The sequence below is a fragment of the Columba livia genome, chromosome 36 (assembly GCF_036013475.1).
Source record: "Columba livia isolate bColLiv1 breed racing homer chromosome 36, bColLiv1.pat.W.v2, whole genome shotgun sequence".
NCBI lineage: Eukaryota > Metazoa > Chordata > Aves > Columbiformes > Columbidae > Columba > Columba livia.
In genome coordinates, this window is record NC_088637.1 from 348,722 (window position 1) to 374,921 (window position 26,200).

Here is a 26,200-nt window from a genome sequence, read left to right on the forward strand (position 1 = left end):
GTCACTATGTGGCTATAGGGGGGTCTATGGGGTTCCTATGGGTCACTATATGGGGTCTATGGGGTTCCTATGGGTCACTATATGGCAATGGGGGGGTCTATGGGGTTCCTATGGGTCATTATATGGCAGTAGGGGGTTCCTATGGGGTTCCTATGGGTCACTATATGGGGTCTATGGGGTTCCTATGGGTCACTATATGGGGTCTATGGGGTTCCTATGGGTCACTATATGGGGTCTATGGGGTTCCTATGGGTCACTATATGGCAATGGGGGTTCCTATGGGGTTCCTATGGGTCACTATATGGCAATAGGGGGGTCTATGGGGTTCCTATGGGTCACTATATGGGGTCTATGGGGTTCCTATGGGTCATTATATGGGGTCTATGGGGTTCCTATGGGTCACTATATGGCAATGGGGGTTCCTATGGGGTTCCTATGGGTCACTATATGGCAATAGGGGGGTCTATGGGGTTCCTATGGGTCACTATATGGGGTCTATGGGGTTCCTATGGGTCATTATATGGGGTCTATGGGGTTCCTATGGGTCACTATATGGGGTCTATGGGGTTCCTATGGGTCATTATATGGGGTCTATGGGGTTCCTATGGGTCACTATATGGCAATGGGGGTTCCTATGGGGTTCCTATGGGTCACTATATGGCAATAGGGGGGTCTATGGGGTTCCTATGGGTCACTATATGGGGTCTATGGGGTTCCTATGGGTCATTATATGGGGTCTATGGGGTTCCTATGGGTCACTATATGGCAATGGGGGTTCCTATGGGGTTCCTATGGGTCACTATATGGCAATAGGGGGGTCTATGGGGTTCCTATGGGTCACTATATGGGGTCTATGGGGTTCCTATGGGTCATTATATGGGGTCTATGGGGTTCCTATGGGTCACTATATGGGGTCTATGGGGTTCCTATGGGTCATTATATGGGGTCTATGGGGTTCCTATGGGGTTCCTATGGGTCACTATATGGCAATAGGGGGGTCTATGGGGTTCCTATGGGTCACTATATGGCAATGGGGGGGTCTATGGGGTTCCTGTGGGTCATTATATGGGGTCTATGGGTCACTATATGGGGTCTATGGGGTTCCTATGGGTCACTATATGGCAATGGGGGGGTCTATGGGGATCCTATGGGTCATTATATGGGGTCTATGGGGTTCCTATGGGGTTCCTATGGGTCACTATATGGGGTCTATGGGGTTCCTATGGGTCACTATATGGCAATAGGGGGGTCTATGGGGTTCCTATGGGTCACTATATGGCCATAGGGGGTTCCTATGGGTCACTATATGGCAATAGGGGGTTCCTATGGGGTTCCTATGGGTCACTATATGGGGTCTATGGGGTTCCTATGGGTCACTATTTGGCAATGGGGGGTCTATGGGGTTCCTATGGGTCACTATATGGGGTCTATGTGGTTCCTATGGGTCACTATATGGGGTCTATGGGGTTCCTATGGGTCACTATATGGCAATGGGGGTTCTATGGGGTTCCTATGGGTCACTATATGGGGTCTATGGGGTTCCTATGGGTCACTATATGGCTATAGGGGGTTCCTATGGGTCACTATATGGCTATAGGGGGTTCCTATGGGGTTCCTATGGGTCACTATGTGGCTATAGGGGGTTCCTATGGGTCACTATATGGCAATAGGGGGTCTATGGGGTTCCTATGGGTCACTATATGGCTATAGGGGGTTCCTATGGGTCACTATATGGCTATAGGGGGTTCCTATGGGGTTCCTATGGGTCACTATATGGCAATGGGGGGTTCCTATGGGTCACTATGTGGCTATAGGGGGTTCCTATGGGTCACTATATGGCAATGGGGGGTCTATGGGGATCCTATGGGTCATTATATGGGGTCTATGGGGTTCCTATGGGTCACTATATGGCAATGGGGGGGTCTATGTGGTTCCTATGGGTCACTATATGGCAATGGGGGGTTCCTATGGGTCACTATGTGGCTATAGGGGGTTCCTATGGGTCACTATATGGCAATGGGGGGTCTATGGGGATCCTATGGGTCATTATATGGGGTCTATGGGGTTCCTATGGGTCACTATATGGCAATGGGGGGGTCTATGTGGTTCCTATGGGTCACTATATGGCAATAGGGGGTCTATGGGGTTCCTATGGGTCACTATATGGCAATGGGGGGGTCTATGGGGATCCTATGGGTCACTATATGGCTATAGGGGGTTCCTATGGGTCACTATATGGGGTCTATGGGGTTCCTATGGGTCACTATATGGCAATAGGGGGGTCTATGGGGTTCCTATGGGTCACTATATGGCAATAGGGGGGTCTATGGGGTTCCTATGGGTCACTATATGGCAATGGGGGGGTCTATGGGGTTCCTATGGGTCACTATGTGGCTATAGGGGGTTCCTATGGGTCACTATATGGCAATGGGGGTTCCTATGGGGTTCCTATGGGGTTCCTATGGGTCACTATATGGCTATAGGGGGTTCCTATGGGTCACTATATGGCCATAGGGGGTTCCTATGGGTCACTATGTGGCTATAGGGGGTTCCTATGGGGTTCCTATGGGTCACTATGTGGCAATGGGGGGTTCCTATGGGTCACTATTTGGCAAGCGCTGACGTAACCGCCGAGCGGAGGAACAGGTTTGGCCGCTGCCACGCCCCGCCCGGACGCCTGGGTCCCTTGGGGCACTCCTGGGTCCCTCCCTGCGCTCCTGGGTTCCACGGGGCACTCCTGGGTCCCTTAGAGCACTCCTGGGTCCCACCCGCATTCCTGGGTCCCTTGGGGCATTCCTGGGTCCCTCCCGAACTCCTGGGTCCCTTGGGGTACTCCTGGGTCCCTTGGGGCACTCCTGGGTCCCTCCCGAACTCCTGGGTCCGTTGGGGCACTCCTGGGTCCCTTGGGGCACTCCTGGGTCCCTCCCGAACTCCTGGGTTCCGTGGGGCACTCCTGGGTCCCTTAGAGCACTCCTGGGTCCCACCCGCATTCCTGGGTCCCTTGGGGCACTCCTGGGTCCCTCCTGAACTCCTGGGTCCCTTGGGGCACTCCTGGGTCCCTCCTGAACTCCTGGGTCCCTCCCGAACTCCTGGGTCCCTTGGGGCACTCCTGGGTCCCACCCGCATTCCTGGGTCCCTTGGGGCATTCCTGGGTCCCTCCCAAACTCCTGGGTCCCTTGGGGCACTCCTGGGTCCCTCCCGAACTCCTGGGTTCCGTGGGGCACTCCTGGGTCCCTTAGAGCACTCCTGGGTCCCACCCGCATTCCTGGGTCCCTTGGGGCACTCCTGGGTCCCTCCTGAACTCCTGGGTCCCTTGGGGCACTCCTGGGTCCCTCCTGAACTCCTGGGTCCCTCCTGAACTCCTGGGTCCCTTGGGGCACTCCTGGGTCCCACCCGCATTCCTGGGTCCCTTGGGGCATTCCTGGGTCCCTCCCAAACTCCTGGGTCCCTTGGGGCACTCCTGGGTCCCTCCCGAACTCCTGGGTTCCGTGGGGCACTCCTGGGTCCCTTAGAGCACTCCTGGGTCCCACCCGCATTCCTGGGTCCCTTGGGGCACTCCTGGGTCCCTCCTGAACTCCTGGGTCCCTTGGGGCACTCCTGGGTCCCTCCTGAACTCCTGGGTCCCTCCCGAACTCCTGGGTCCCTTGGGGCACTCCTGGGTCCCACCCGCATTCCTGGGTCCCTTGGGGCATTCCTGGGTCCCTCCCAAACTCCTGGGTCCCTTGGGGCACTCCTGGGTCCCTTGGGGCACTCCTGGGTCCCTCCCGAACTCCTGGGTCCCCTCCCGAACTCCTGGGTCCATTGGGGCAATGGGGACAATGGGGTCAATGGGTCAATGGGGTCAATGGGGTCAAGGGGTCAATGGGTCAATGGGGTCAAGGGGTCAATGGGTCAAGGGGTCAATGGGTCAAGGGGTCAATGGGTCAAGGGGTCAAGGGGTCAATGGGTCAATTTCCACCTTTTTGGCTTTTTTGCTGTTTTTTTTTTTTTTATTTCCGGGAAAGACACAAAAAAACCCGAAAAACGGGGAAAAAAAACGACCCAAAACAAATAAAAATCCCCCCAAAAATCACCTTGGGGGGGGGGAGGGGGGGTGGGTGGGCGTGGCCTCTCGCAGGCCCCGCCCCCTCCCGCTCGGCCCCGCCCCGCCGAAGGGGGGGGGGGGCGGGGCTGGGAGGGAAAGGGGCGGAGCCTCCTCGGGGTGGGGGGGGGGTGGGGGGGTGGAGCCTCGTTACCTGGGGAAACAAAGAGAGGGGTTAAGCCCCGCCCCCTTTAAACCACGCCCCTTTAAGCCCCTATTAGGGATCCCTTTAAGCCCCGCCCCCTTTAAGCCCCGCCCCCTTTAGCCCCTATTAGGGACTTCTTTAAGCCCCGCCCCCTTTAAGCCCCGCCCCCTTTAGCCCCTATTCGGGCCCCCTTTAAGCCCCGCCCCCTATAAGCCCCGCCCCCTTTAGCCCCTATTAGGGACCCCCATACCACCCCCCCCACCCTTTACCCCTATTAGGCAACCCCATAAGCCCCGCCCCCTTTAAGCCCCACCCCCTTAAACCCCTATCAGCCAACCCCTTAAGCCCCGCCCCCTTTAAGCCCCGCCCCTCCCTTTACCCACCAGCCAACCCCTCAAGCCCCGCCCCCTTTAAACTCCACCCCCTTAAACCCCTATTAGGGACCCCCCTTTAAGCCCCGCCCCCTTTAAGCTCCACCCCCTTTACCCCATCAGCCAACCCCTTAAGCCCCACCCCCTTTAAGCCCCCACCCCCACCCACTCCGAGCCCCGCCCACCCCAAGCCCCGCCCCCTTTAACCCCCCCTTTCCATTAGGCAACCCCACACCCCCCTTTAACCCCCAAGCCCCGCCCACCCCAAGCCCCGCCCCCCAAAACCCCTCCCACCCAAAGCCTTTTCCATCCCAAGCCCCGCCCACCCCAAAGCCCCACCCACCCTAGGTCCCTCCCATCCTAAGCCCCTCCCACCCCGAGCCCCGCCCATCCCAGGCCCCTCCCACCCCTATTCCCATTACCCCTATTAGCCACCCCATACCCTCCCTTTAACCCCCCAAGCCCCGCCCACCCCAAACCCCTCCCACCCCAAGCCCCTCCCACCCCAAACCCCTCCCACCCAAGCCCCGCCCACCCCAAAGCCCCACCCACCTCCCATTACTCTCTATTAGGCCACCCCATACCCCCCCTTTAACTCCCCAGGCCCCGCCCACGCCGAGCCCCGCCCCCCCAGGCCCCGCCCACGCCCTGGCCCCTCCCACCCAGAGCCCCTCCCACCCCAGGCCCCTCCCACCCCTATTCCCATTACCCCTATTAGCCACCCCATACCCCCCCACCCCATAACCCCCAAACCCCTCCCACCCCTGGCCCCGCCCACCCCTGGCCCCGCCCACCCCAGGCCCCGCCCACCCCAAGCCCCGCCCTCTTTACCCCCCCTTCCATTACTCTCTATTAGCCACCCCATACCCCCCACCCCAGGCCCCGCCCACGCCGAGCCCCGCCCACCCCAGGCCACGCCCACCTCAAGCACCTCCCACCCAGAGCCCCGCCCACCCCTGGCCCCTCCCACCCCAAACCCCTCCCACCCCAAGCCCCACCCACCTCCCTTCCATTACCCCTATTAGCCACCCCATACCCCTCCCACCCCATAACCCCCCAAACCCCGCCCACCCCAGGCCCCGCCCACCCCAAGCCCCGCCCTCTTTACCCCCCCCCCTTCCATTACTCTCTATTAGCCACCCCATACCCTCCCTTTAACCCCCCAAACCCCGCCCCCCCCAGGCCCCTCCCACCCCAAACCCCTCCCACCCCTGGCTCCTCCCACCCCAGGCCCCTCCCACCCCGAGCCCCTCCCACCCCAAGCCCCACCCACCTCCCTTCCATTACCCCTATTAGCCACCCCATACCCCTCCCACCCCATAACCCCCCAAACCCCGCCCACCCCTGGCCCCGCCCACCCCCAGGCCCCTCCCACCCCGAGCCCCTCCCACCCCAAGCCCCACCCACCTCCCTTCCATTACTCTCTATTAGCCACCCCATACCCTCCACCCCATACCCCCCACCCCTGGCCCCGCCCACCCCAGGCCCCGCCCACCCCAGGCCCCGCCCCCCCCAGGCCCCGCCCCCCCAGGCCCCGCCCCCCCCAGGCCCCGCCCTCACTCAGATGCTGGGGGGGGTGAAGAGCCCCGAGAGCGAGAGGCACTGAGACAGGTTGAGCGCTGGAACAGCCCAAAACGGGGAAAACCGCCCAAAATGAGCCAAATCCGCCCAAAATTGACCCAAATCCGCCCAGAATTGAAACAAATCCGCCCAAAATTGAAACAAAACCGCCCAAAATTGAAACAAAACCGCCCAGAATTGAAACAAAACCGCCCAGAATTGAACCAAATCCGCCCAAAATTGAAACAAATCCGCCCAGAATTGAAACAAAACCGCCCAAAATTGACCCAAATCCGCCCAAAATTGAAACAAGTCCGCCCAAAATTGACCCAAATCCGCCCAAAATTGAACCAAATGGGCTCAAAATTGAACCAAATCCGCCCAAAATTGACCCAAATCCGCCCAAAATTGAAACAAATCCGCCCAAAATTGAACCAAATCCGCCCAAAATTGAAACAAATTTGCTCAAAATTGAACCAAATTGGCCCAAAATTGAACCAAATGGGCTCAAAATTGACCCAAATTGACCCCAAATTGACCCAAATTCACCCAAAATTGAACAAAATGGACCCAAAATTGAACCAAATTGACCCAAAATTAACCCAAAATTGACCCAAAATTGAACCAAATTGACCCAAAATTAACCCAAAACTGAACCAAATTGGCTCAAAATTGACCCAAAATTGAACAAAATTGACTCAAATTGACCCAAAATTGAACAAAATTGACCCAAAATTGAACCAAATTGGCTCAAAATTGAACAAAATTGGCTCAAAATTGAACAAAATTGACCCAAAATTGACTCAAATGGACCCAAAATGACCCAAAATTGAATCAAATTGGCTCAAAATTGACCCAAATTGACCCCAAATTGAACAAAATTGACCCAAAATTGACTCAAATTGGCCCAAAATTGAACCAAATTGGCTCAAAATTGACCCAAAATTGACCCAAATTCACCCAAAATTGACCCAAATTCACCCAAAATTGAACCAAATTCACCCAAAATTGAACAAAATTGACCCAAAATTGACCCAAATTGGCTCCAAATTGACTCAAATGGACCGAAAATGACCCAAAATTGAACCAAATTGACTCAAAATTGACCCAAATTGACCCCAAATTGACCCAAATTCACCCAAAATTGAACAAAATTGACCCAAAATTGAACCAAATAGGCTCAAAATTGACCCAAATTGACCCAAATTCACCCAAAATTGAACCAAATGGACCCAAAATTGAACAAAATTAGCTCAAAATTGAACAAAATTGACCCAAAATTAACCCAAAATTGAACCAAATGGGCTCAAAATTGACTCAAATGGACCCAAAATGACCCAAAATTGAACCAAATTGGCTCAAAATTAACACAAATTGACTCAAAATTGAACCAAATGGACCCAAAATTGAACAAAATTGACCCAAAATTAACCCAAAATTGAACAAAATTGACTCAAATTGGCCCAAAATTGAACCAAATTGGCCCAAAATTAACTCAAAATGACCCAAAATTGACCCAAAATGACCCAAAATTGACCCAAAATTGAGACAAATGGACCCAAAATTGAACCAAATTGGCTCAAAATTGATGCAATTGACCCATAGATCTATGGGGCAGACCCACAAGTTATGGGGCAGACCCACAGATCCAGCCCCATAGATCCAGCCCCATAGATCCAGCCCCATAGATCCCCCCCCAGCCCCATAGATCCAGCCCCATAGATCCAGCCCCATAGATCCCCCCCAGCCCACAGATCCAGCCCCAGCCCCATAGATCCAGCCCCATAGATCCCCCCCAGCCCCATAGATCCAGCCCCATAGATCCAGCCCCATAGCCCCCCCCGCCCCCCAAGTGCGCCCCACACGTACCCGTGAGCGCCGCGGGGCTCAGCCCCCCAAGTGGCAGCGTCGCCCCATTGAGCTGCAGGGCCGGGGGGGGCAGCTGCAGCCCCGAGCCTGGGGGGCAGACCCACAAGTTATGGGGCAGACCCACAAGTTATGGGGCAGACCCACAAGTTATGGGGCACAGACCCATAACCACCCTGGGACCCACAAGTTATGGGGCAGACCCACAAGTTAGGGGGCAGACCCACAAGTTAGGGGGCAGAGACCCATAACCACCCCGGGTCCCACAAGTTAGGGGGCACAGACCCACAAGTTAGGGGACAGACCCACAAGTTGTGGGGCAGAGACCCATAACCACCCCAGGACCCACAAGTTATGGGGCAGACCCACAAGTTATGGGGCAGACCCACAAGTTAGGGGGCAGAGACCCATAACCACCCTGGGACCCACAAGTTATGGGGCAGACCCACAAGTTAGGGGGCACAGACCCATAACCACCCCGGGACCCACAAGTTATGGGGCAGACCCACAAGTTATGGGGCAGACCCACAAGTTATGGGGCAGACCCACAAGTTAGGGGGCAGAGACCCATAACCACCCCGGGACCCACAAGTTATGGGGCAGACCCACAAGTTATGGGGCAGAGACCCATAACCACCCCGGGACCCACAAGTTATGGGGCAGACCCACAAGTTATGGGGCAGACCCACAAGTTATGGGGCAGAGACCCATAACCACCCTGGGACACACAAGCTATGGGGCAGACCCACAAGTTAGGGGGCAGACCCACAAGTTATGCGGCACAGACCAATAACCACCCCGGGACCCACAAGTTATGGGGCAGACCCACAAGTTAGGGGGCAGAGACCCATAACCACGCCGGGACCCACAAGTTATGGGGCAGAGACCCATAACCACCCCAGGACCCACAAGTTATGGGGCAGACCCACAAGTTAGGGGGCAGACCCACAAGTTAGGGGGCAGAGACCCATAACCACCCCGGGACCCACAAGTTAGGGGGCAGACCCACAAGTTATGGGGCAGACCCACAAGTTAGGGGGCAGAGACCCATAACCACCCCGGGACCCACAAGTTATGGGGCAGACCCACAAGTTATGGGGCAGAGACCCATAACCACCCCGGGACCCACAAGTTAGGGGGCAGACCCACAAGTTATGGGGCAGACCCACAAGTTATGGGGCAGAGACCCATAACCACCCCGGGACCCACAAGTTATGGGGCAGACCCACAAGTTAGGGGGCAGAGACCCATAACCACCCCGGGACCCACAAGTTATGGGGCAGACCCACAAGTTATGGGGCAGAGACCCATAACCACCCTGGGACCCACAAGCTATGGGGCAGACCCACAAGTTAGGGGGCAGAGACCCATAACCACCCCGGGACCCACAAGTTAGGGGGCAGACCCACAAGTTATGGGGCAGACCCACAAGTTATGGGGCACAGACCCATAACCACCCCGGGACCCACAAGTTAGGGGGCAGACCCACAAGTTATGGGGCAGACCCACAAGTTAGGGGGCAGAGACCCATAACCACCCCGGGACCCACAAGTTATGGGGCAGACCCACAAGTTATGGGGCAGAGACCCATAACCACCCTGGGACCCACAAGCTATGGGGCAGACCCACAAGTTATGGGGCAGACCCACAAGTTATGGGGCAGAGACCCATAACCACCCTGGGACCCACAAGCTATGGGGCAGACCCACAAGTTAGGGGGCAGAGACCCATAACCACCCCGGGACCCACAAGTTAGGGGGCAGACCCACAAGTTATGGGGCAGACCCACAAGTTAGGGGGCACAGACCCATAACCACCCCAGGACCCACAAGTTAGGGGGCAGACCCACAAGTTATGGGGCAGACCCACAAGTTATGGGGCAGAGACCCATAACCACCCCGGGACCCACAAGTTAGGGGGCAGACCCACAAGTTAGGGGGCAGAGACCCATAACCACCCCGGGACCCACAAGTTAGGGGGCAGACCCACAAGTTATGGGGCACAGACCCATAACCACCCCGGGACCCACAAGTTAGGGGGCAGACCCACAAGTTATGGGGCACAGACCAATAACCACCCCGGGACCCACAAGTTAGGGGGCAGACCCACAAGTTATGGGGCACAGACCAATAACCACCCCGGGACCCACAAGTTATGGGGCAGACCCACAAGTTAGGGGGCAGACCCACAAGTTAGGGGGCAGACCCACAAGTTAGGGGGCAGACCCACAAGTTAGGGGGCAGAGACCCATAACCACCCCGGGACCCACAAGTTAGGGGGCAGACCCACAAGTTATGGGGCACAGACCAATAACCACCCCGGGACCCACAAGTTATGGGGCAGACCCACAAGTTATGGGGCACAGACCAATAACCACCCCGGGACCCACAAGTTATGGGGCAGACCCACAAGTTAGGGGGCAGACCCACAAGTTATGGGGCAGACCCACAAGTTAGGGGGCACAGACCCACAACCACTCCCACGACCCCCAAAGTGCCCCCTATGGGTCCAGCCCCATAACCCCCCATGGACACCCCATGGACACCCCCTATGGAGTCCCCAGCCCCATATCTCCCCCCATAGACCCCCATAGACCCCCCCTATGGTGCCTCCAGCCCCATAGCTCCCCCCTTAGACCCCCATAGACCCCCATAGACACCCATATCTCCCCCCATAGACCCCCATAGACCCCCATATCTCCCCCCATAGACCCCCATAGACCCCCATAGACCCCCCCTATGGTGCCTCCAGCCCCATAGACCCCCATAGACCCCCATAGACCCCCATAGACCCCCATACACCCCATAGACCCCCATATCTCCCCCCATAGACCCCCACAGACCCCCATATCTCCCCCCATAGACCCCCATAGACCCCCATATCTCCCCCCATAGACCCCCATATCTCCCCCATAGACCCCCACAGACCCCCATATCTCCCCCCACAGACCCCATAGACCCCCCTAGACCCCCATATCTCTCCCCATAGACCCCCCTAGACCCCCATATCTCCCCCATAGACCCCATAGACCCCCATAGACCCCCATATCTCCCCCCATAGACCCCCATAGACCCTTATAGACACCCCCTATGGTGCCTCCAGCCCCATAACCCCCCATGGACACCCATAGACACCCCATGGACACCCCCTATTGAGTCCCCAGCCCCATAGACCCCCACAGACCCCCACAGACCCCCATAGACACCCCTATGCAGTCCCCAGCCCCATAGCTCCCCCCACAAATCCCTATAGACCCCCATAGACCCCATATCTCCCCCCATAGACCCCATAGATCCCCATAGACACCCCCTATGGTGCCTCCAGCCCCATAGACCCCCATAGACCCCCATATCTCCCCCCATAGACCCCCATAGACCCCCATAGACCCCCATATCTCCCCCCATAGACCCCCATAGACCCCCATAGCTCCCCCCATAGACCCCCATAGACCCCCATAGCTCCCCCCATAGACCCCCATAGACCCCCATAGCTCCCCCCATAGACCCCCCCACGCAGTCCCCAGCCCCATAGACCCCCCTAGACCCCCATATCTCCCCCCATATCTCCCCCATAGACCCCCATATCTCCCCCCATAGACCCCATAGACCCCCATATCTCCCCCATAGACCCCATAGACCCCCCTATCTCCCCCCATAGACCCCCATATCTCCCCCCATAGACCCCATAGACCCCCATAGACCCCCATAGACCCCCATATCTCCCCCCATAGACCCCCATAGACCCCCATATCTCCCCCCATAGACCCTCATAGACACCCCCTATGGTGCCTCCAGCCCCATAGCTCCCCCCATAGACCCCCATAGACACCCCATAGACCCCCATAGACCCCCATATCTCCCCCATAGACCCCATAGACCCCCATAGACCCCCATATCTCCCCCCATAGACCCCCATAGACCCTCATAGACACCCCCTATGGTGCCTCCAGCCCCATAGCTCCCCCCATAGACCCCCATAGACACCCCCTATGGTGCCTCCAGCCCCATAGCTCCCCCCTTAGACCCCCATAGACACCCCCTATGGTGCCTCCAGCCCCATAGCTCCCCCCATAGACCCCCATAGACCCCCATAGACCCCCATATCTCCCCCCATAGACCCCCATAGACCCCCATATCTCCCCCCATAGACCCTCATAGACACCCCCTATGGTGCCTCCAGCCCCATAGCTCCCCCCATAGACCCCCATAGACACCCCATAGACCCCCATAGACCCCCATAGACCCCCATATCTCCCCCATAGACCCCATAGACCCCCATAGACCCCCATATCTCCCCCCATAGACCCCCATAGACCCTCATAGACACCCCCTATGGTGCCTCCAGCCCCATAGCTCCCCCCATAGACCCCCATAGACACCCCCTATGGTGCCTCCAGCCCCATAGCTCCCCCCATAGACCCCATAGACACCCCCTATGGTGCCTCCAGCCCCATAGCTCCCCCCATAGACCCCCATAGACACCCCCTATGGTGCCTCCAGCCCCATAGCTCCCCCCATAGACCCCATAGACACCCCCTATGGTGCCTCCAGCCCCATAGCTCCCCCCATAGACCCCATAGACACCCCATAGACCCCCATAGACCCCCACAGACCCCCATAGACCCCCATATCTCCCCCATAGACCCCATAGACCCCCATATACCCCCATAGACCCCCCCACAGACCCCCATAGACACCCCATAGACCCCCCCTATGGAGTCCCCAGCCCCATAGCTCCCCCCATAGACCCCATAGCTCCCCCCATAGACCCCCATAGACCCCCACAGACCCCCATAGACCCCCATATCTCCCCCATAGACCCCATAGACCCCCATATACCCCCATAGACCCCCCCACAGACCCCCATAGACACCCCATAGACCCCCATAGCTCCCCCCATAGACCCCCATAGCTCCCCCCATAGACCCCCTTAGACCCCCATAGACCCCCCTATCTCCCCCCATAGACACCCCCTATGGTGCCTCCAGCCCCATATCTCCCCTCATAGACCCCCATAGACACCCCATAGACCCCCCACGCAGTCCCCAGCCACATAGCTCCCCATATAGACCCCCATAGACACCCCATAGACCCCCATAGACCCCCATATCTCCCCCCATAGACCCCCATAGACCCCCATAGACACCCCCTATGGTGCCTCCAGCCCCATAGCTCCCCCCTTAGACCCCATATCTCCCCCATAGACCCCCATATCTCCCCCCATAGACCCCCATAGACCCCCACAGACCTCCATATCTCCCCCCACAGACCCCATATCTCCCCCATAGACCCCCATATCTCCCCCAATAGACCCCATAGACCCCCACAGACCCCCATATCTCCCCCCATAGACCCCCATAGACCCCCATATCTCCCCCCATAGACCCCCATAGACCCCCCTATCTCCCCCCATAGACCCCATAGACCCCCACAGACCCCCATATCTCCCCCCATAGACCCCCATAGACCCCCATATCTCCCCCCATAGACCCCATAGACCCCCACAGACCCCCATATCTCCCCCCATAGACCCCCATAGACCCCCCTATCTCCCCCATAGACCCCCATATCTCCCCCCATAGACCCCCATAGACCCCATATCTCCCCCATAGACCCCCATAGACCCCCATATCTCCCCCCATAGACCCCCATATCTCCCCCCCTAGACCCCCACAGACCCCCATAGACACCCATAGACACCCCATAGACCCCCACAGACCCCCATATCTCCCCCCATAGACCCCATAGACCCCCATATCTCCCCCATAGACCCCCATAGACACCCATAGACACCCCCTATGGAGTCCCCAGCCCCATATCTCCCCCCATAGACCCCCATAGACACCCCATAAGCCCCAATAGACCCCCATATCTCCCCCCCTAGACCCCCACAGACCCCCATAGACACCCATAGACACCCCATAGACCCCCACAGACCCCCATATCTCCCCCCATAGACCCCATAGACCCCCATATCTCCCCCATAGACCCCCATAGACACCCATAGACACCCCCTATGGAGTCCCCAGCCCCATATCTCCCCCCATAGACCCCCATAGACACCCCATAAGCCCCAATAGACCCCCATATCTCCCCCCATAGACCCCCATATCTCCCCCCAAAGACCCCCATAGACCCCCCCTATGGAGTCCCCAGCCCCATAGCTCCCCCCATAGACCCCCATATCTCCCCCCACAGACCCCCTTAGACCCCCATAGACCCCATAGACCCCCATATCTCCCCCCATAGACCCCATAGACCCCCATATCTCCCCCCATAGACCCCGTAGACCCCCCTATCTCCCCCCATAGACCCCCATAGACCCCCATAACTCCCCATAGACCCCCATAGACCCCCATATCTCCCCCATAGACCCCCATAGACCCCCCCATAGACCCCATAGACCCGCCTATCTCCCCCCATAGACCCCCATATCTCCCCCCATAGATCCCCACAGACCCCCATATCTCCCCCATAGACCCCCATATCTCCCCCATAGACCCCCATATCTCCCCCCATAGACCCCCATAGACCCCCATAGACACCCCCTATGGAGTCCCCAGCCCCATAGCTCCCCCCATAGACCCCCTTAGACCCCCATATCTCCCCCCATAGACCCCCATAGACACCCCCTATGATGCCTCCAGCCCCATAGCTCCCCCCATAGACCCCCATAGACCCCCATAGACACCCCATAGACCCCCATAGACCCCCATAGACCCCCATAGACCCCCATAGACACCCCATAGACCCCCATAGACACCCCCTATGGAGTCCCCAGCCCCATAGCTCCCCCCATAGACACCCATAGACCCCCATATCTCCCCCCATAGACCCCCATAGACACCCCCTATGATGCCTCCAGCCCCATAGCTCCCCCCATAGACCCCCATAGACCCCCATAGACACCCCATAGACCCCCATAGACCCCCATAGACACCCCATAGACCCCCATAGACCCCCATAGACACCCCATAGACCCCCCTATCTCCCCCCACAGACCCCCATAGACACCCCATAGACCCCCCCTATGGAGTCCCCAGCCCCATAGCTCCCCCCATAGACCCCCATATCTCCCCCCATAGACCCCCATATCTCCCCCCATAGATCCCCTTAGACCCCATAGACCCCCATATCTCCCCCCATAGGCCCCCATAGACCCCCCTATCTCCCCCATAGACCCCATATCTCCCCCCACAGACCCCCATAGACCCCCACAGACCCCCATATCTCCCCCCATAGACCCCATAGACCCCCCTATCTCCCCCCATAGACCCCATATCTCCCCCCATAGACCCCCTATCTCCCCCCATAGACCCCCCTATCTCCCCCCACGGACCCCCCCGCGGTCCCCGTCCCCCCGTCCCACCCTCGGCCAGCTTGGCCACGAGCTGCAGGCGGGGGGCGGGCAGGTCGCCGTCGTCGCCGGGTCCCTCGGGGAAGGTGACGTCGCTGGAGCCGTCGGGCCGCTCGCTCAGCTGCCCCACGCGCATGGGGCGGCCGGCCAGCTCGAAGCCGTGCAGCTGCTCCAGCGCCCGGCGCGCGCACTCCGCCTCCGAGAACTGCGGGGACACGGGGAGCGCTGTGGACCACTAGGGACCAGTATAGACCAGTATAGACCAGTAGGGGACTTTATGGACCACTAGGGAGCAGTACGGACCCATACCAGTATGGACCAGTATGGACCAGTATGGACCAGTATGGACCGGTATGGCCAGTATGGACCACTATGGACCAGTATGGGCCAGTAGGGACCAGTATGGGACTTTATGGGCCACTAGGGACCAGTACGGACCCATACCAGTATGGACCAGTATGGACCAGTATGGACCAGTATGGACCAATATGGACCAGTACAGACCAGTATGGGTCACTACAGGCCACTAGGGACCACTAGGGACCACTACGGACCAGTCTGCACCCATACCAGTATGAACCAGTATGGACCAGTATGGACCAGTATGGACCAGTATGGCCAGTATGGACCACTATGGACCACTAGGGACCATTAGAAACCACTAGGGATCACTAGGGACCAGTATGGACCCATACCAGTATGGACCAGTATGGACCAGTATGGACCAGTATGGACCAGTATGGGCCAGTATGGGACTTTATGGGCCAGTAGGGACCAGTATGGGACTTTATGGACCACTAGGGACCAGTACGGACCCATACCAGTATGGACCAGTATGGACCAGTATGGACCAGTATGGCCAGTATGGACCACTAGGGACCATTAGAGACCACTAGGGATCACTAGGGACCACTAGGGACCACTAGGAACCAGTTTGGACCCATACCAGTATGGACCAGTATGGACCAGTATGGACCAGTATGGACCAGTATGGGCCACTATGGACCGCTAGGGACCATTAGAGACCACTAGGGATCACTAGGGACCAGTTTGGACCAGTATGGACCCATACCAGTATGGACCAGTATGGACCAGTATGGACCAGTATGGGCCTTTATGGGGCTTTATGGACCACTAGGGACCAGTAGGGGCCAGTATGGGACTTTAAGGACCACTAGGGACCAGTACGGACCCATTCCAGTATGGACCAGTATGGACCAGTATGGCCAGTATGGACCACTATGGACCACTAGGGACCATTAGAGACCACTAGGGATCACTAGGGACCAGTATGGACCACTAGGGACCAATACGGACCCATACCAGTATGGACCAGTATGGACCAGTATGGACCAGTATGGACCAGTATGGGACTTTATGGACCACTAGGGACCAGTATGGGCCAGTATGGACCAGTATGGGACTTTATGGACCACTAGGGAGCAGTAGGGACCCATACCAGTATGGACCAGTATGGACCAGTATGGACCAGTATGGACCAGTATGGGACTTTATGGACCAGTATGGGTCGGTACAGGTCACTAGGGACCACTAGGGACCACTACGGTCCAGTACAGACCCATACCAGTATGGACCAGTATGGACCAGTATGGACCAGTATGGACCAGTATGGCCACTATGGACCAGTATGGACCAGTATGGCCAGTATGGACCAATATGGACCAGTATAGACCAGTACAGACCAGTATGGGACTTTATGGACCACTAGGGACCAGTATGGACCAGTACGGACCCATACCAGTATGGACCAGTATGGACCAGTATAAACCAGTATGAACCAGTATGGACCAGTATGGGACTTTATGGACCACTAGAGACCACTAGGGACCACTATGGACCAGTTCGGACCCATACCAGTCTGTCCCAGTCTGTCCCAGTATGACCAGTATAGACCAATATGGACCAGTATGGACCAGTATGTCCCAGTATGGACCAGTATGACCAGTATAAACCAGTATAAACCAGTATGACCAGTCACTCACGGTGATGAAGCCGTAGCCCCTGGACTGGCCGGTGTCGGGGTCGCGCATCAGCACGATGCTGTCGATCTGGGGACACGGGGACACCCCAAGGTCACCGGGGGGGTCCCCAAGGTCACCGGGGGGGTCCCCAAGGTCATCAGGGGGTCCCCAAGGTCACCAAGGGGGCCCCCAAGGTCACCGGGGGGGTCCCCAAGGTCACCGGGGGGCACCAAGGTTACCAGGGGGGGCCTCAAGGTCACCAATGGGGTCCCAAGGTCACCAAGGGGGCACCAAGGTCACCAAGGGGGTCCCAAGGTCACCAAGGGGGTCCCAAGGTCACCGGGGGGGACCCCAAGGTCACCAGGGGGGCCTCAAGGTCACCAGGGGGGCCTCAAGGTCACCAGGGGGTCCCCAAGGTCACCGGGGGGTCCCCAAGGTCACCGGGGGGGCCCAAGGTCACCAATGGGGTCCCCAAGGTCACCAATGGGGTCCCAAGGTCACCAGGGGGTCCCCAAGGTCACCGGGGGTCACCAAGGTTACCAGGGGTCCCCAATGGGGTCTCCAATGTCACCAGGGGGTCCCCAATGTCCCCAAGGGGTCCCCAAGGTCACCAGGGGGTCCCCAAGGTCACCAGGGGGTCCCCAATGTCCCCAAGTGTCCCAAATGTCCCCAATGGGGTCCCCAATGTCCCCAGGGGGGTTCCCAATGGGGTCTCCCATGTCCCCAAGTGTCCCCAATGTCCCCAATGGGGTCCCCAATGTCACCAGGGGGGTCTCTGATGTCCCCAGGTGTCCCCAAGGGTCCCCAATGGGGTCCCCAATGTCCCCAAGGGGGGTCCCCAATGTCCCCACATGTCCCCAAGGGGTCCCCAATGGGGTCCCCGATGTCCCCAAGTGTCCCCAATGTCCCCAGGGGGGTCCCCAATGTCCCCAATGGGGTCCCCAATGTCCCCAAGGGGTCCCCAATGTCCCCAGGGGGGTCCCCAATGTGGTCTCCAATGTCCCCAATGGGTCCCCAAGGTCACCAGGGGGTCCCCAAGGTCACCGGGGGGTCCCCAATGGGGTCTCCCATGTCCCAAGTGTCCCCAAGGTCCCCAATGGGGTCCCCAATGTCCCCAACCCAACCCATTGACCCCCAACCCAACCCATTGACCCCCAACCCAACCCATTGACCCCCAAGTCAACCCATTGACCCCCAAGTCAACCCATTGACCCCCAACCCAACCCATTGACCCCCAACCCAACCCACTGACCCAACCCCTGACCCCCAAGTCAACCCATTGACCCCCAACCCAACCCACTGACCCCCAAACCAACCCATTGACCCCCAACCCAACCCATTGACCCCCAACCCAACCCATTGACCCCCAACCCAACCCACTGACCCAACCCCTGACCCCCAAGTCAACCCATTGACCCCCAACCCAACCCACTGACCCCCAAACCAACCCATTGACCCCCAACCCAACCCATTGACCCCCAAATCAACCCATTGACCCCCAAGTCAACCAATGACCCCCAACCCAACCCATTGACCCAACCCACGCCCCATAACTCAACTCATTGACCCCCAACCCAACCCATTGACCCCCAACCCAACCCATTGACCCAACCCCTGCCCCCCAACTCAACCCATTGACCCCCAACCCAACCCATTGACCCCCAACCCAACCTATTGACCCCCAACCCAACCCATTGACCCAACCCCTGCCCCATAACTCAACCCATTGACCCCCAAGTCAACCCATTGACCCCCAACCCAACCCATTGACCCCCAACCCAACCCATTGACCCCCAACCCAACCCACTGACCCCCAAACCAACCCACTGACCCCCAAGTCAACCAATGACCCCCAACCCAACCCATTGACCCAACCCACGCCCCATAACTCAACTCATTGACCCCCAACCCAACCCATTGACCCCCAACCCAACCCATTGACCCCCAACCCAACCCATTGACCCAACCCCTGCCCCATAACCCAACCCATTGACACCCAACCCATTGACCCCCAACCCAACCCATTGACCCAACCCCTGCCCCCCAACTCAACCCATTGACCCCCAACCCAACCTATTGACCCCCAACCCAACCCATTGACCCAACCCCTGCCCCATAACTCAACCCATTGACCCCCAAGTCAACCCATTGACCCCCAACCCAACCCATTGACCCCCAACCCAACCCATTGACCCCCAACCCCTGCCCCATAACTCAACCCATTGACCCCCAACCCAACCCATTGACCCCCAACCCAACCCATTGACCCCCAACCCAACCTATTGACCCCCAACCCAACCCATTGACCCCCAAGTCAACCCATTGACCCCCAACCCAACCCATTGACCCCCAACCCAACCCATTGACCCCCAACCCAACCCATTGACCCCCAAGTCAACCAATGACCCCCAACCCAACCCATTGACCCCCAACCCAACCCAATGACCCCCAACCCAACCCACTGACCCCCAAGTGTCCCCCCCGCGTGTCACCTTCCCGAAGGGCTCGAAGATGCCGCGCAGCATCTCCTTGGTGATGTTGCAGTGCAGGGAGCCCACGTAGAGCCGCATGGGCCCCCCCGAGCCCTTCTGCAGGTTGTTGGCCATGGCGGCCAAGCGGTTCTTCTCCGCCTGGGGGAGACGCGGGGGTCAGGGACCCATAGGGAGCCAGAGGGACCCATAGGGAGCCATAGGGACCCATAGAGACCCATAGAGACCATAGAGAGCCAAAGAGAGCCAGAGGGACCCATAGAGACCCATAAGGACCCATAGGGACCCATAGAGAGCCATAGGGACCCATAGAGAGCCATAGAGACCCATAGAGAGCCATAGGGACCCATAGGACCCATAGAGAGACATAGAGACCCATAGAGAGACATAGGGACCAATGGGGACCCATAGAGAGCCAAAGGGACCCATAGAGATCATACAGACTCATAGAGACCATAGAGACCCATAGGGACCCATAGGGAGCCATAGGGAGTCATAGGGACCCATAGGGAGCCATAGGGAGCCATAGGGACCCATAGAGAGCCATAGAGACCATAGAGAGCCAGAAGAAGCCATAGAGAGCCATAGGGACCCATAAGACCCATAGAGAGACCCATAGAGAGACATAGGGACAAATGGGGACCCATAGAGACCCATAGAGACCCATAGACACCTATAGAGACCATAGAGACCATAGAGACCCATAGAGACCATAGAGACCCATAAAGACCATACAGACCCATAGAGACCCATAGAGACCCATAGAGACCCATAGAGACCATAGAGACCCATAGAACAGACCCATAGAGACCATAGAGACCATAGAGACCATAGAGAGCATAGAGACCATAGAGACCATAGAGACCATAGAGACCATAGAGACCCATAGAGACCCATAGAGACCCATAGAGACCATAGAGACCCATAGAGACCATAGAGACCCATAGAACAGACCCATAGAGACCCATAGCGCCCCATAGACACCCATAGAGACCCATAGAGACCATAGAGACCATAGAGACCATAGAGACCCATAGAGACCCATAGAGACCATAGAGACCATAGAGACCCATAGAGACCATAGAGACCCATAGAGACCATAGAGACCATAGAGACCATAGAGACCCATAGAGACCCATAGAGACCATAGAGACCCATAGAGACCCATAGAGACCATAGAGACCATAGAGACCCATAGAGACCATAGAGACCATAGAGACCCATAGAGACCCATAGAGACCATAGAGACCATAGAGACCATAGAGACGATAGAGACCTGCGAGGCCTGCACGATGATGGGGACCCCCAGCAGGCGCTGGCCGGTCAGCCCGATGGCCAAGGGCACCGATTGGATGTCGCAGAACTCCACGTACGCGATGCCCTTGGAGCGGCGCGAGTTGCGGTCCGAGATGATGCGCACGTCGCGCACCTGCGGGAAGGGGGCGGAGCTATGGGGGGCGGAGCTACGGGGGGGCGGAGCTATGGGGGGTGGAGCTATGGGGGGTGGAGCTATGGGGTGGAACTATGGGGTGGAGCTATGGGGGGTGGAGCTATGGGGGGTGGAGCTATGGGGTGGAGCTATGGGGTGAAGTTATGGGGGGGTGGAGCTATGGGATGAAGCTATGTGGGGTGAAGCTATGGGGGGTGAAGCTATGGGGGGGTGGAGCTATAGGGTGGAGCTATGGGGGGGTGGAGCTATGGGGTGGAGCTATGGGGGGTGGAGCTATGGGGTGGAGCTATGGGGGGTGGAGCTATGGGGTGGAGCTATGGGGTGGAGCTATGGGGGGGTGGAGCTATGGGGTGGAGCTATGGGGGGTGGAGCTATGGGGTGGAGCTATGGGGGGTGGAGCTATGGGGTGGAGCTATGGGGTGGAGCTATGGGGGGGTGGAGCTATGGGGTGGAGCTATGGGGGGTGAAGCTATGGGGGGGTGGAGCTATAGGGTGGAGCTATGGGGGGGTGGAGCTATGGGGTGGAGCTATGGGGGGGTGGAGGTATGGGGTGGGGGTGGAGCTATGGGGGGGTGGAGCTATGGGGGGGTGGAGGTATGGGGTGGGGGTGGAGCTATGGGGGGGTGGAGCTATGGCGTGGAGCTATGGGGGGGTGGAGCTATGGGGGGTGGAGCTATAGGGTGGAGCTATGGGGGGGTGGAGCTATGGGGGGGTGGAGCTATAGGGTGGAGCTATAGGGGGGTGGAGCTATAGGGTGGAGCTATGGCGGGGTGGAGCTATGGGGTCACGCTATGGGGGGTGGAGCTATGGGGTGGTGCTATAGGGTAGAGCTATGGGGGGGTGGAGCTATGGGGTGAAGCTATGGGGGGGTGAAGCTATGGGGGTGGAGCTATGGGGGGGTGGAGCTATGGGGGGTGGAGCTATGGGGGGTGGAGCTATGGGGAGTGGAGCTATGGGGTGGAGCTTTGGGGGGGTGGAGCTATGGGGTGGAGCTATGGCGTGGAGCTATGGGGGGTGGAGCTATGGGGGGTGGAGCTATGGGGGGTGGAGCTATGGGGTGGGGTGGAGCTATGGGGGGGTGGAGCTATGGGGGGGTGGAGCTATGGGGTGAAGTTATGGGGGGGTGGAGCTATGGGGTGAAGTTATGGGGGGGTGGAGCTATGGGGTGGAGCTATGGGGGGGTGGAGCTATGGGGGGGTGGAGCTATGGGGGGGTGGAGCTATGGGGGGGTGGAGCTATGGGGGGGTGGAGCTATAGGGTGGAGCTATGGGGGGGTGGAGCTATGGGGGGGTGGAGCTATAGGGTGGAGCTATGGGGGGGTGGAGCTATGGGGTGGAGCTATGGGGGGGTGGAGCTGTGGGGTGGGGTGGAGCTATGGGGGGGTGGAGCTATAGGGTGCAGCTATGGGGGGGTGGAGCTATGGGGTGGAGCTATGGGGGGTGGAGCTATGGGGTGGTGGCGGAGCTATGGGGTGGAGCTATGGGTGGGCAGAGCTATGGGGTGGGGGTGGAGCTATGGGGTGGGGGTGACCCTGGGATTCAACTCAATAGGGTGGTGGGACCAGGGAAATGAAGGTGGTGGCGCCATTGACCCCATTGACCCCATTGACCCCATTGACCCCCATTGACCCCATTGACCCCATTGACCCCCATTGACCCCATTGATCCCATTGACCCCATTGACCCCATTGACCCCCATTGACCCCATTGACCCCATTGACCCCCATTGACCCCATTGATCCCATTGTCCCCAATGTCCCCATTGACCCCATTGTCCCCATTGACCCCATTGACCCCATTGTCCCCATTGACCCCATTGACCCCATTGCCCCCATTGACCCCATTGCCCCCATTGTCCCCATTGACCCCATTGACCCCATCACCCCCATTGACCCCATTGCCCCCATTGTCCCCATTGCCCCCATTGTCCCCGATGTCCCCACCTTCCCCACGGCGGAGAAGAAGTCCTCGAGGTCGCGGGGCCGGATGCGGGCGGCCAGCTGCATGCAGAACACGGTGCGGGCGTCGCGCTCCTCGGGGCTCAGGCTGCCCAGCGGCTCCCTGGGGACAATGGGACAATGGGGACAATGGGGACAATGGGGACAATGGGGTCAATGGATTCAATGGGGTCAATGGGGTCAATGGGGTCAATGGGTCAATGGGGGTCAATGGGGGTCAATGGGTCAATGGGGTCAATGGGGTCAATGGGATCAATGGGGTCAATGGGGTCAATGGGGGTCAATGGGGGTCAATGGGCTCAATGGGGGTCAATGGGATCAATGGGGTCAATGGGGTCAATGGGGGTCAATGGGGGTCAATGGGCTCAATGGGGGTCAATGGGATCAATGGGGGTCAATGGGATCAATGGGGTCAATGGGGTCAATGGAGTCAATGGGATCAATGGGGTCAATGGGGACAATGGGGTCAATGGGGTCAATGGGGACAATGGGGTCAATGGGGTCAATGGGGTCAATGGGATCAATGGGGATCAATGGGGGTCAATGGGGGTCAATGGGGTCAATGGTGTCAATGGGGTCAATGGGGTCAATGGGGATCAATGGGGATCAATAGGAGTCAATGGGGTCAATGGGGTCAACGGGGTCAATGGGGTCAATGGGTCAATGGGGACAATGGGTCAATGGGGTCAATGGGATCAATGGGGTCAATGGGGTCAATGGGATCAATGGGGGTCAATAGGATCAATGCGGTCAATGGGGTCAATGGATTCAATGGGGTCAATGGGGTCAATGGCTCAATGGGGTCAATGGGGTCAATGGGATCAATGGGGTCAATGGGGTCACTGGGATCAATGGGGTCAATGGGGTCAATGGGGTCAATGGGGGTCAATGGGGGTCAATGGGGTCACTGGGGTCACTGACCTGGCCGGGCTCTTGTCGCGGTGCTGGGGGCTCTTACTGTGCCCAAAGCGGCGCCTGTTGGCAACGTTCCCCGTTTTGGGGCAAATCTCAGCCCTTTTGGGTCCGTTTCGCCCCGTTTTCCCCACGTTTTGGCCGCCGAGTCCCATTTTTGGGTCCAAACGGCCCCGTTTTGGCTACCTGGACCTGTCGTCGCGCCGGCGGCTGCGGCTGCGGCTGCGGCGGCTTCGGTGGCTTCGGCGGCTGCGGCTGCGGCTGCGCCGGCGTCGCTCCCGGCTGCAAATGGGCCAAAAAGGGGGGAATTAGCCCCAAAATGAGGGCGGGAATGGAATGGGGGGGTCGGAAAACCCCCCTGACGGGGGTTAAATGGGGGAAATTCCGCCTTAAATGGGGGAAATTCCGCCTTAAATGGGGAAATTCCACCTTAAATGCCCCAAATTCCACCTTAAAACCCCAAAATTCCACCTTAAATGTCCCAAATTCCACCTTAAATGCCCCAAATTCCACCTTAAATGGGGAAATTCCGCCTTAAATGAGGAAAATTCTGCCTTAAATAGCCCCAATTCTACCTTAAATAGCCCCAATTCCACCTTAAATGGGTGAAATTCTGCCTTAAATGAGGAAAATTCCGCCTTAAATGGGGGAAATTCCGCCTTAAATAGCCCCAAATTCCACCTTAAATGCCTCAAATTCCACCTTAAAACCCAAAATTCCACCTTAAATGCCTCAAATTCCACCTTAAATGCTCCAAATTCCACCTTAAATGCCCCAAATTCCACCTTAAATGGGGAAATTCCGCTTTAAATGAGGAAAATTCCGCCTTAAATAGCCCCAATTCCACCTTAAATGGCCCCAATTCCACCTTAAATGGGGGAAATTCCGCCTTAAATGGGGAAATTCTGCCTTAAATGGGGAAATTCCGCCTTAAATGGGGGAAATTCTGCCTTAAATGGCCCCAATTCCACCTTAAATGGGGGAAATTCCACCTTAAAGGGGGAAATTCCACCTTAAATGGGGAAATTCCACCTTAAATGGGGAAAATTCCACCTTAAATGGCCCCAATTCCACCTTAAATGGGGGAAATTCCACCTTAAATGGGGAAATTCTGCCTTAAAACCCCCAAATTCCACCTTAAATGCTCCAAATTCTGCTTTAAATGGTCAAAATTCCACCTTAAATGCATCAAATTCCACCCTAAAACCCCCAAATTCCACCTTAAACCCCCCAAATTCCACCTTAAATGCCTCAAATTCCACCTTAAATGCTCCAAATTCCACCTTAAATGCCCAAAATTCCACCTTAAATGCTTCAAGATCCACCTTAAATGGCCCAAATTCCACCTTAAAATCCCCAAATTCCACCTTAAAACCCCAAAATTCCACCTTAAAACCCCCAAATTCCACCTTAAATGCCTCAAATTCCACCTTAAAACCCCAAAATTCCACCTTAAAACCCCCAAATTCCACCTTAAATGTCCCAAATTCCACCTTAAATGCCCCAAATTCCACCTTAAAACCCCAAAATTCCACCTTAAACGCCCCAAATTGCCCAAAACCCCCCAAATTCACCCCAAACCTGTGTCTGTGCTCGCGGCTCCGGCTCCGGCTCCGGCTCCGCTTCTTCCTGCTGACAGACCCAAAAACCCCCCAAATCACCCCAAAAATCGCCCCCAAATTGCCCAAAATTCGCCTTTTTCACCCCAAAAATCCTCCAAAACGCCCCAAAAGCCCCAAAACGCCCCAAAAATCCTTCGAGTCGCCCCCAAAATTCACCAAAACCCCCCAAATTTGGGTCAAATTTCATTTTTTTTGGAAATTTCAAATTTTTGGTGAAATTTCATTTTTTTTGATGAAATTTCAAATTTTTGGTGAAATTTTGAAATTTTGATGAAATTTTGATGAAATTTCAAGTTTTTTCAGCAAAATGTTGAAATTTCAATTTTTTCACCCAAATTGCCCCAAAAAATCATTTGAAATCATTAAAAACCCCCAAATTCCTTCAAAAAAACCCAAAATTCCATCAAAA

The 26,200-nt window shown here is 57.2% G+C and overlaps 1 protein-coding gene and 1 long non-coding RNA gene across 4 annotated transcripts in view; one reads left to right on the forward strand and one right to left on the reverse strand.

The window, feature by feature from the left end:
* Positions 1 to 3,947: 3,947 nt before the first annotated feature.
* RBM23 (RNA binding motif protein 23) overlaps positions 3,948 to 26,200 on the reverse strand; it is a 30,163-nt gene continuing 7,910 nt past the window's right edge. The window contains exons 6-16 of one of the 2 annotated variants that reach the window (XM_065044361.1): positions 25,751 to 25,798; positions 24,356 to 24,451; positions 24,179 to 24,232; positions 23,243 to 23,360; positions 21,127 to 21,279; positions 19,854 to 19,991; positions 17,383 to 17,448; positions 15,392 to 15,584; positions 8,027 to 8,113; positions 6,158 to 6,216; positions 3,948 to 4,235 (exon numbers count right to left, since the gene is read on the reverse strand). In XM_065044361.1, coding sequence (XP_064900433.1) covers positions 6,158 to 6,216; positions 8,027 to 8,113; positions 15,392 to 15,584; positions 17,383 to 17,448; positions 19,854 to 19,991; positions 21,127 to 21,279; positions 23,243 to 23,360; positions 24,179 to 24,232; positions 24,356 to 24,451; positions 25,751 to 25,798 — 1,012 coding nt within the window. In that variant the 3' untranslated portion in view covers positions 3,948 to 4,235. Of the gene's footprint in view, positions 4,236 to 6,157; positions 6,217 to 8,026; positions 8,114 to 15,391; positions 15,585 to 17,382; positions 17,449 to 19,853; positions 19,992 to 21,126; positions 21,280 to 23,242; positions 23,361 to 24,178; positions 24,233 to 24,355; positions 24,452 to 25,750; positions 25,802 to 26,200 lie in introns of both variants that reach the window. The other variant, XM_065044360.1, reaches the window with a different exon arrangement.
* LOC135576962 (uncharacterized) lies at positions 17,347 to 18,015 on the forward strand. Of its 2 annotated transcripts, none has more exons than XR_010468593.1 (3): positions 17,347 to 17,472; positions 17,778 to 17,797; positions 17,968 to 18,015. It is a non-coding gene; the product is annotated as an uncharacterized LOC135576962 (long non-coding RNA). The 2 variants fall into 2 exon arrangements; XR_010468592.1 differs by lacking the exon at positions 17,968 to 18,015 and adding an exon at positions 17,858 to 17,889.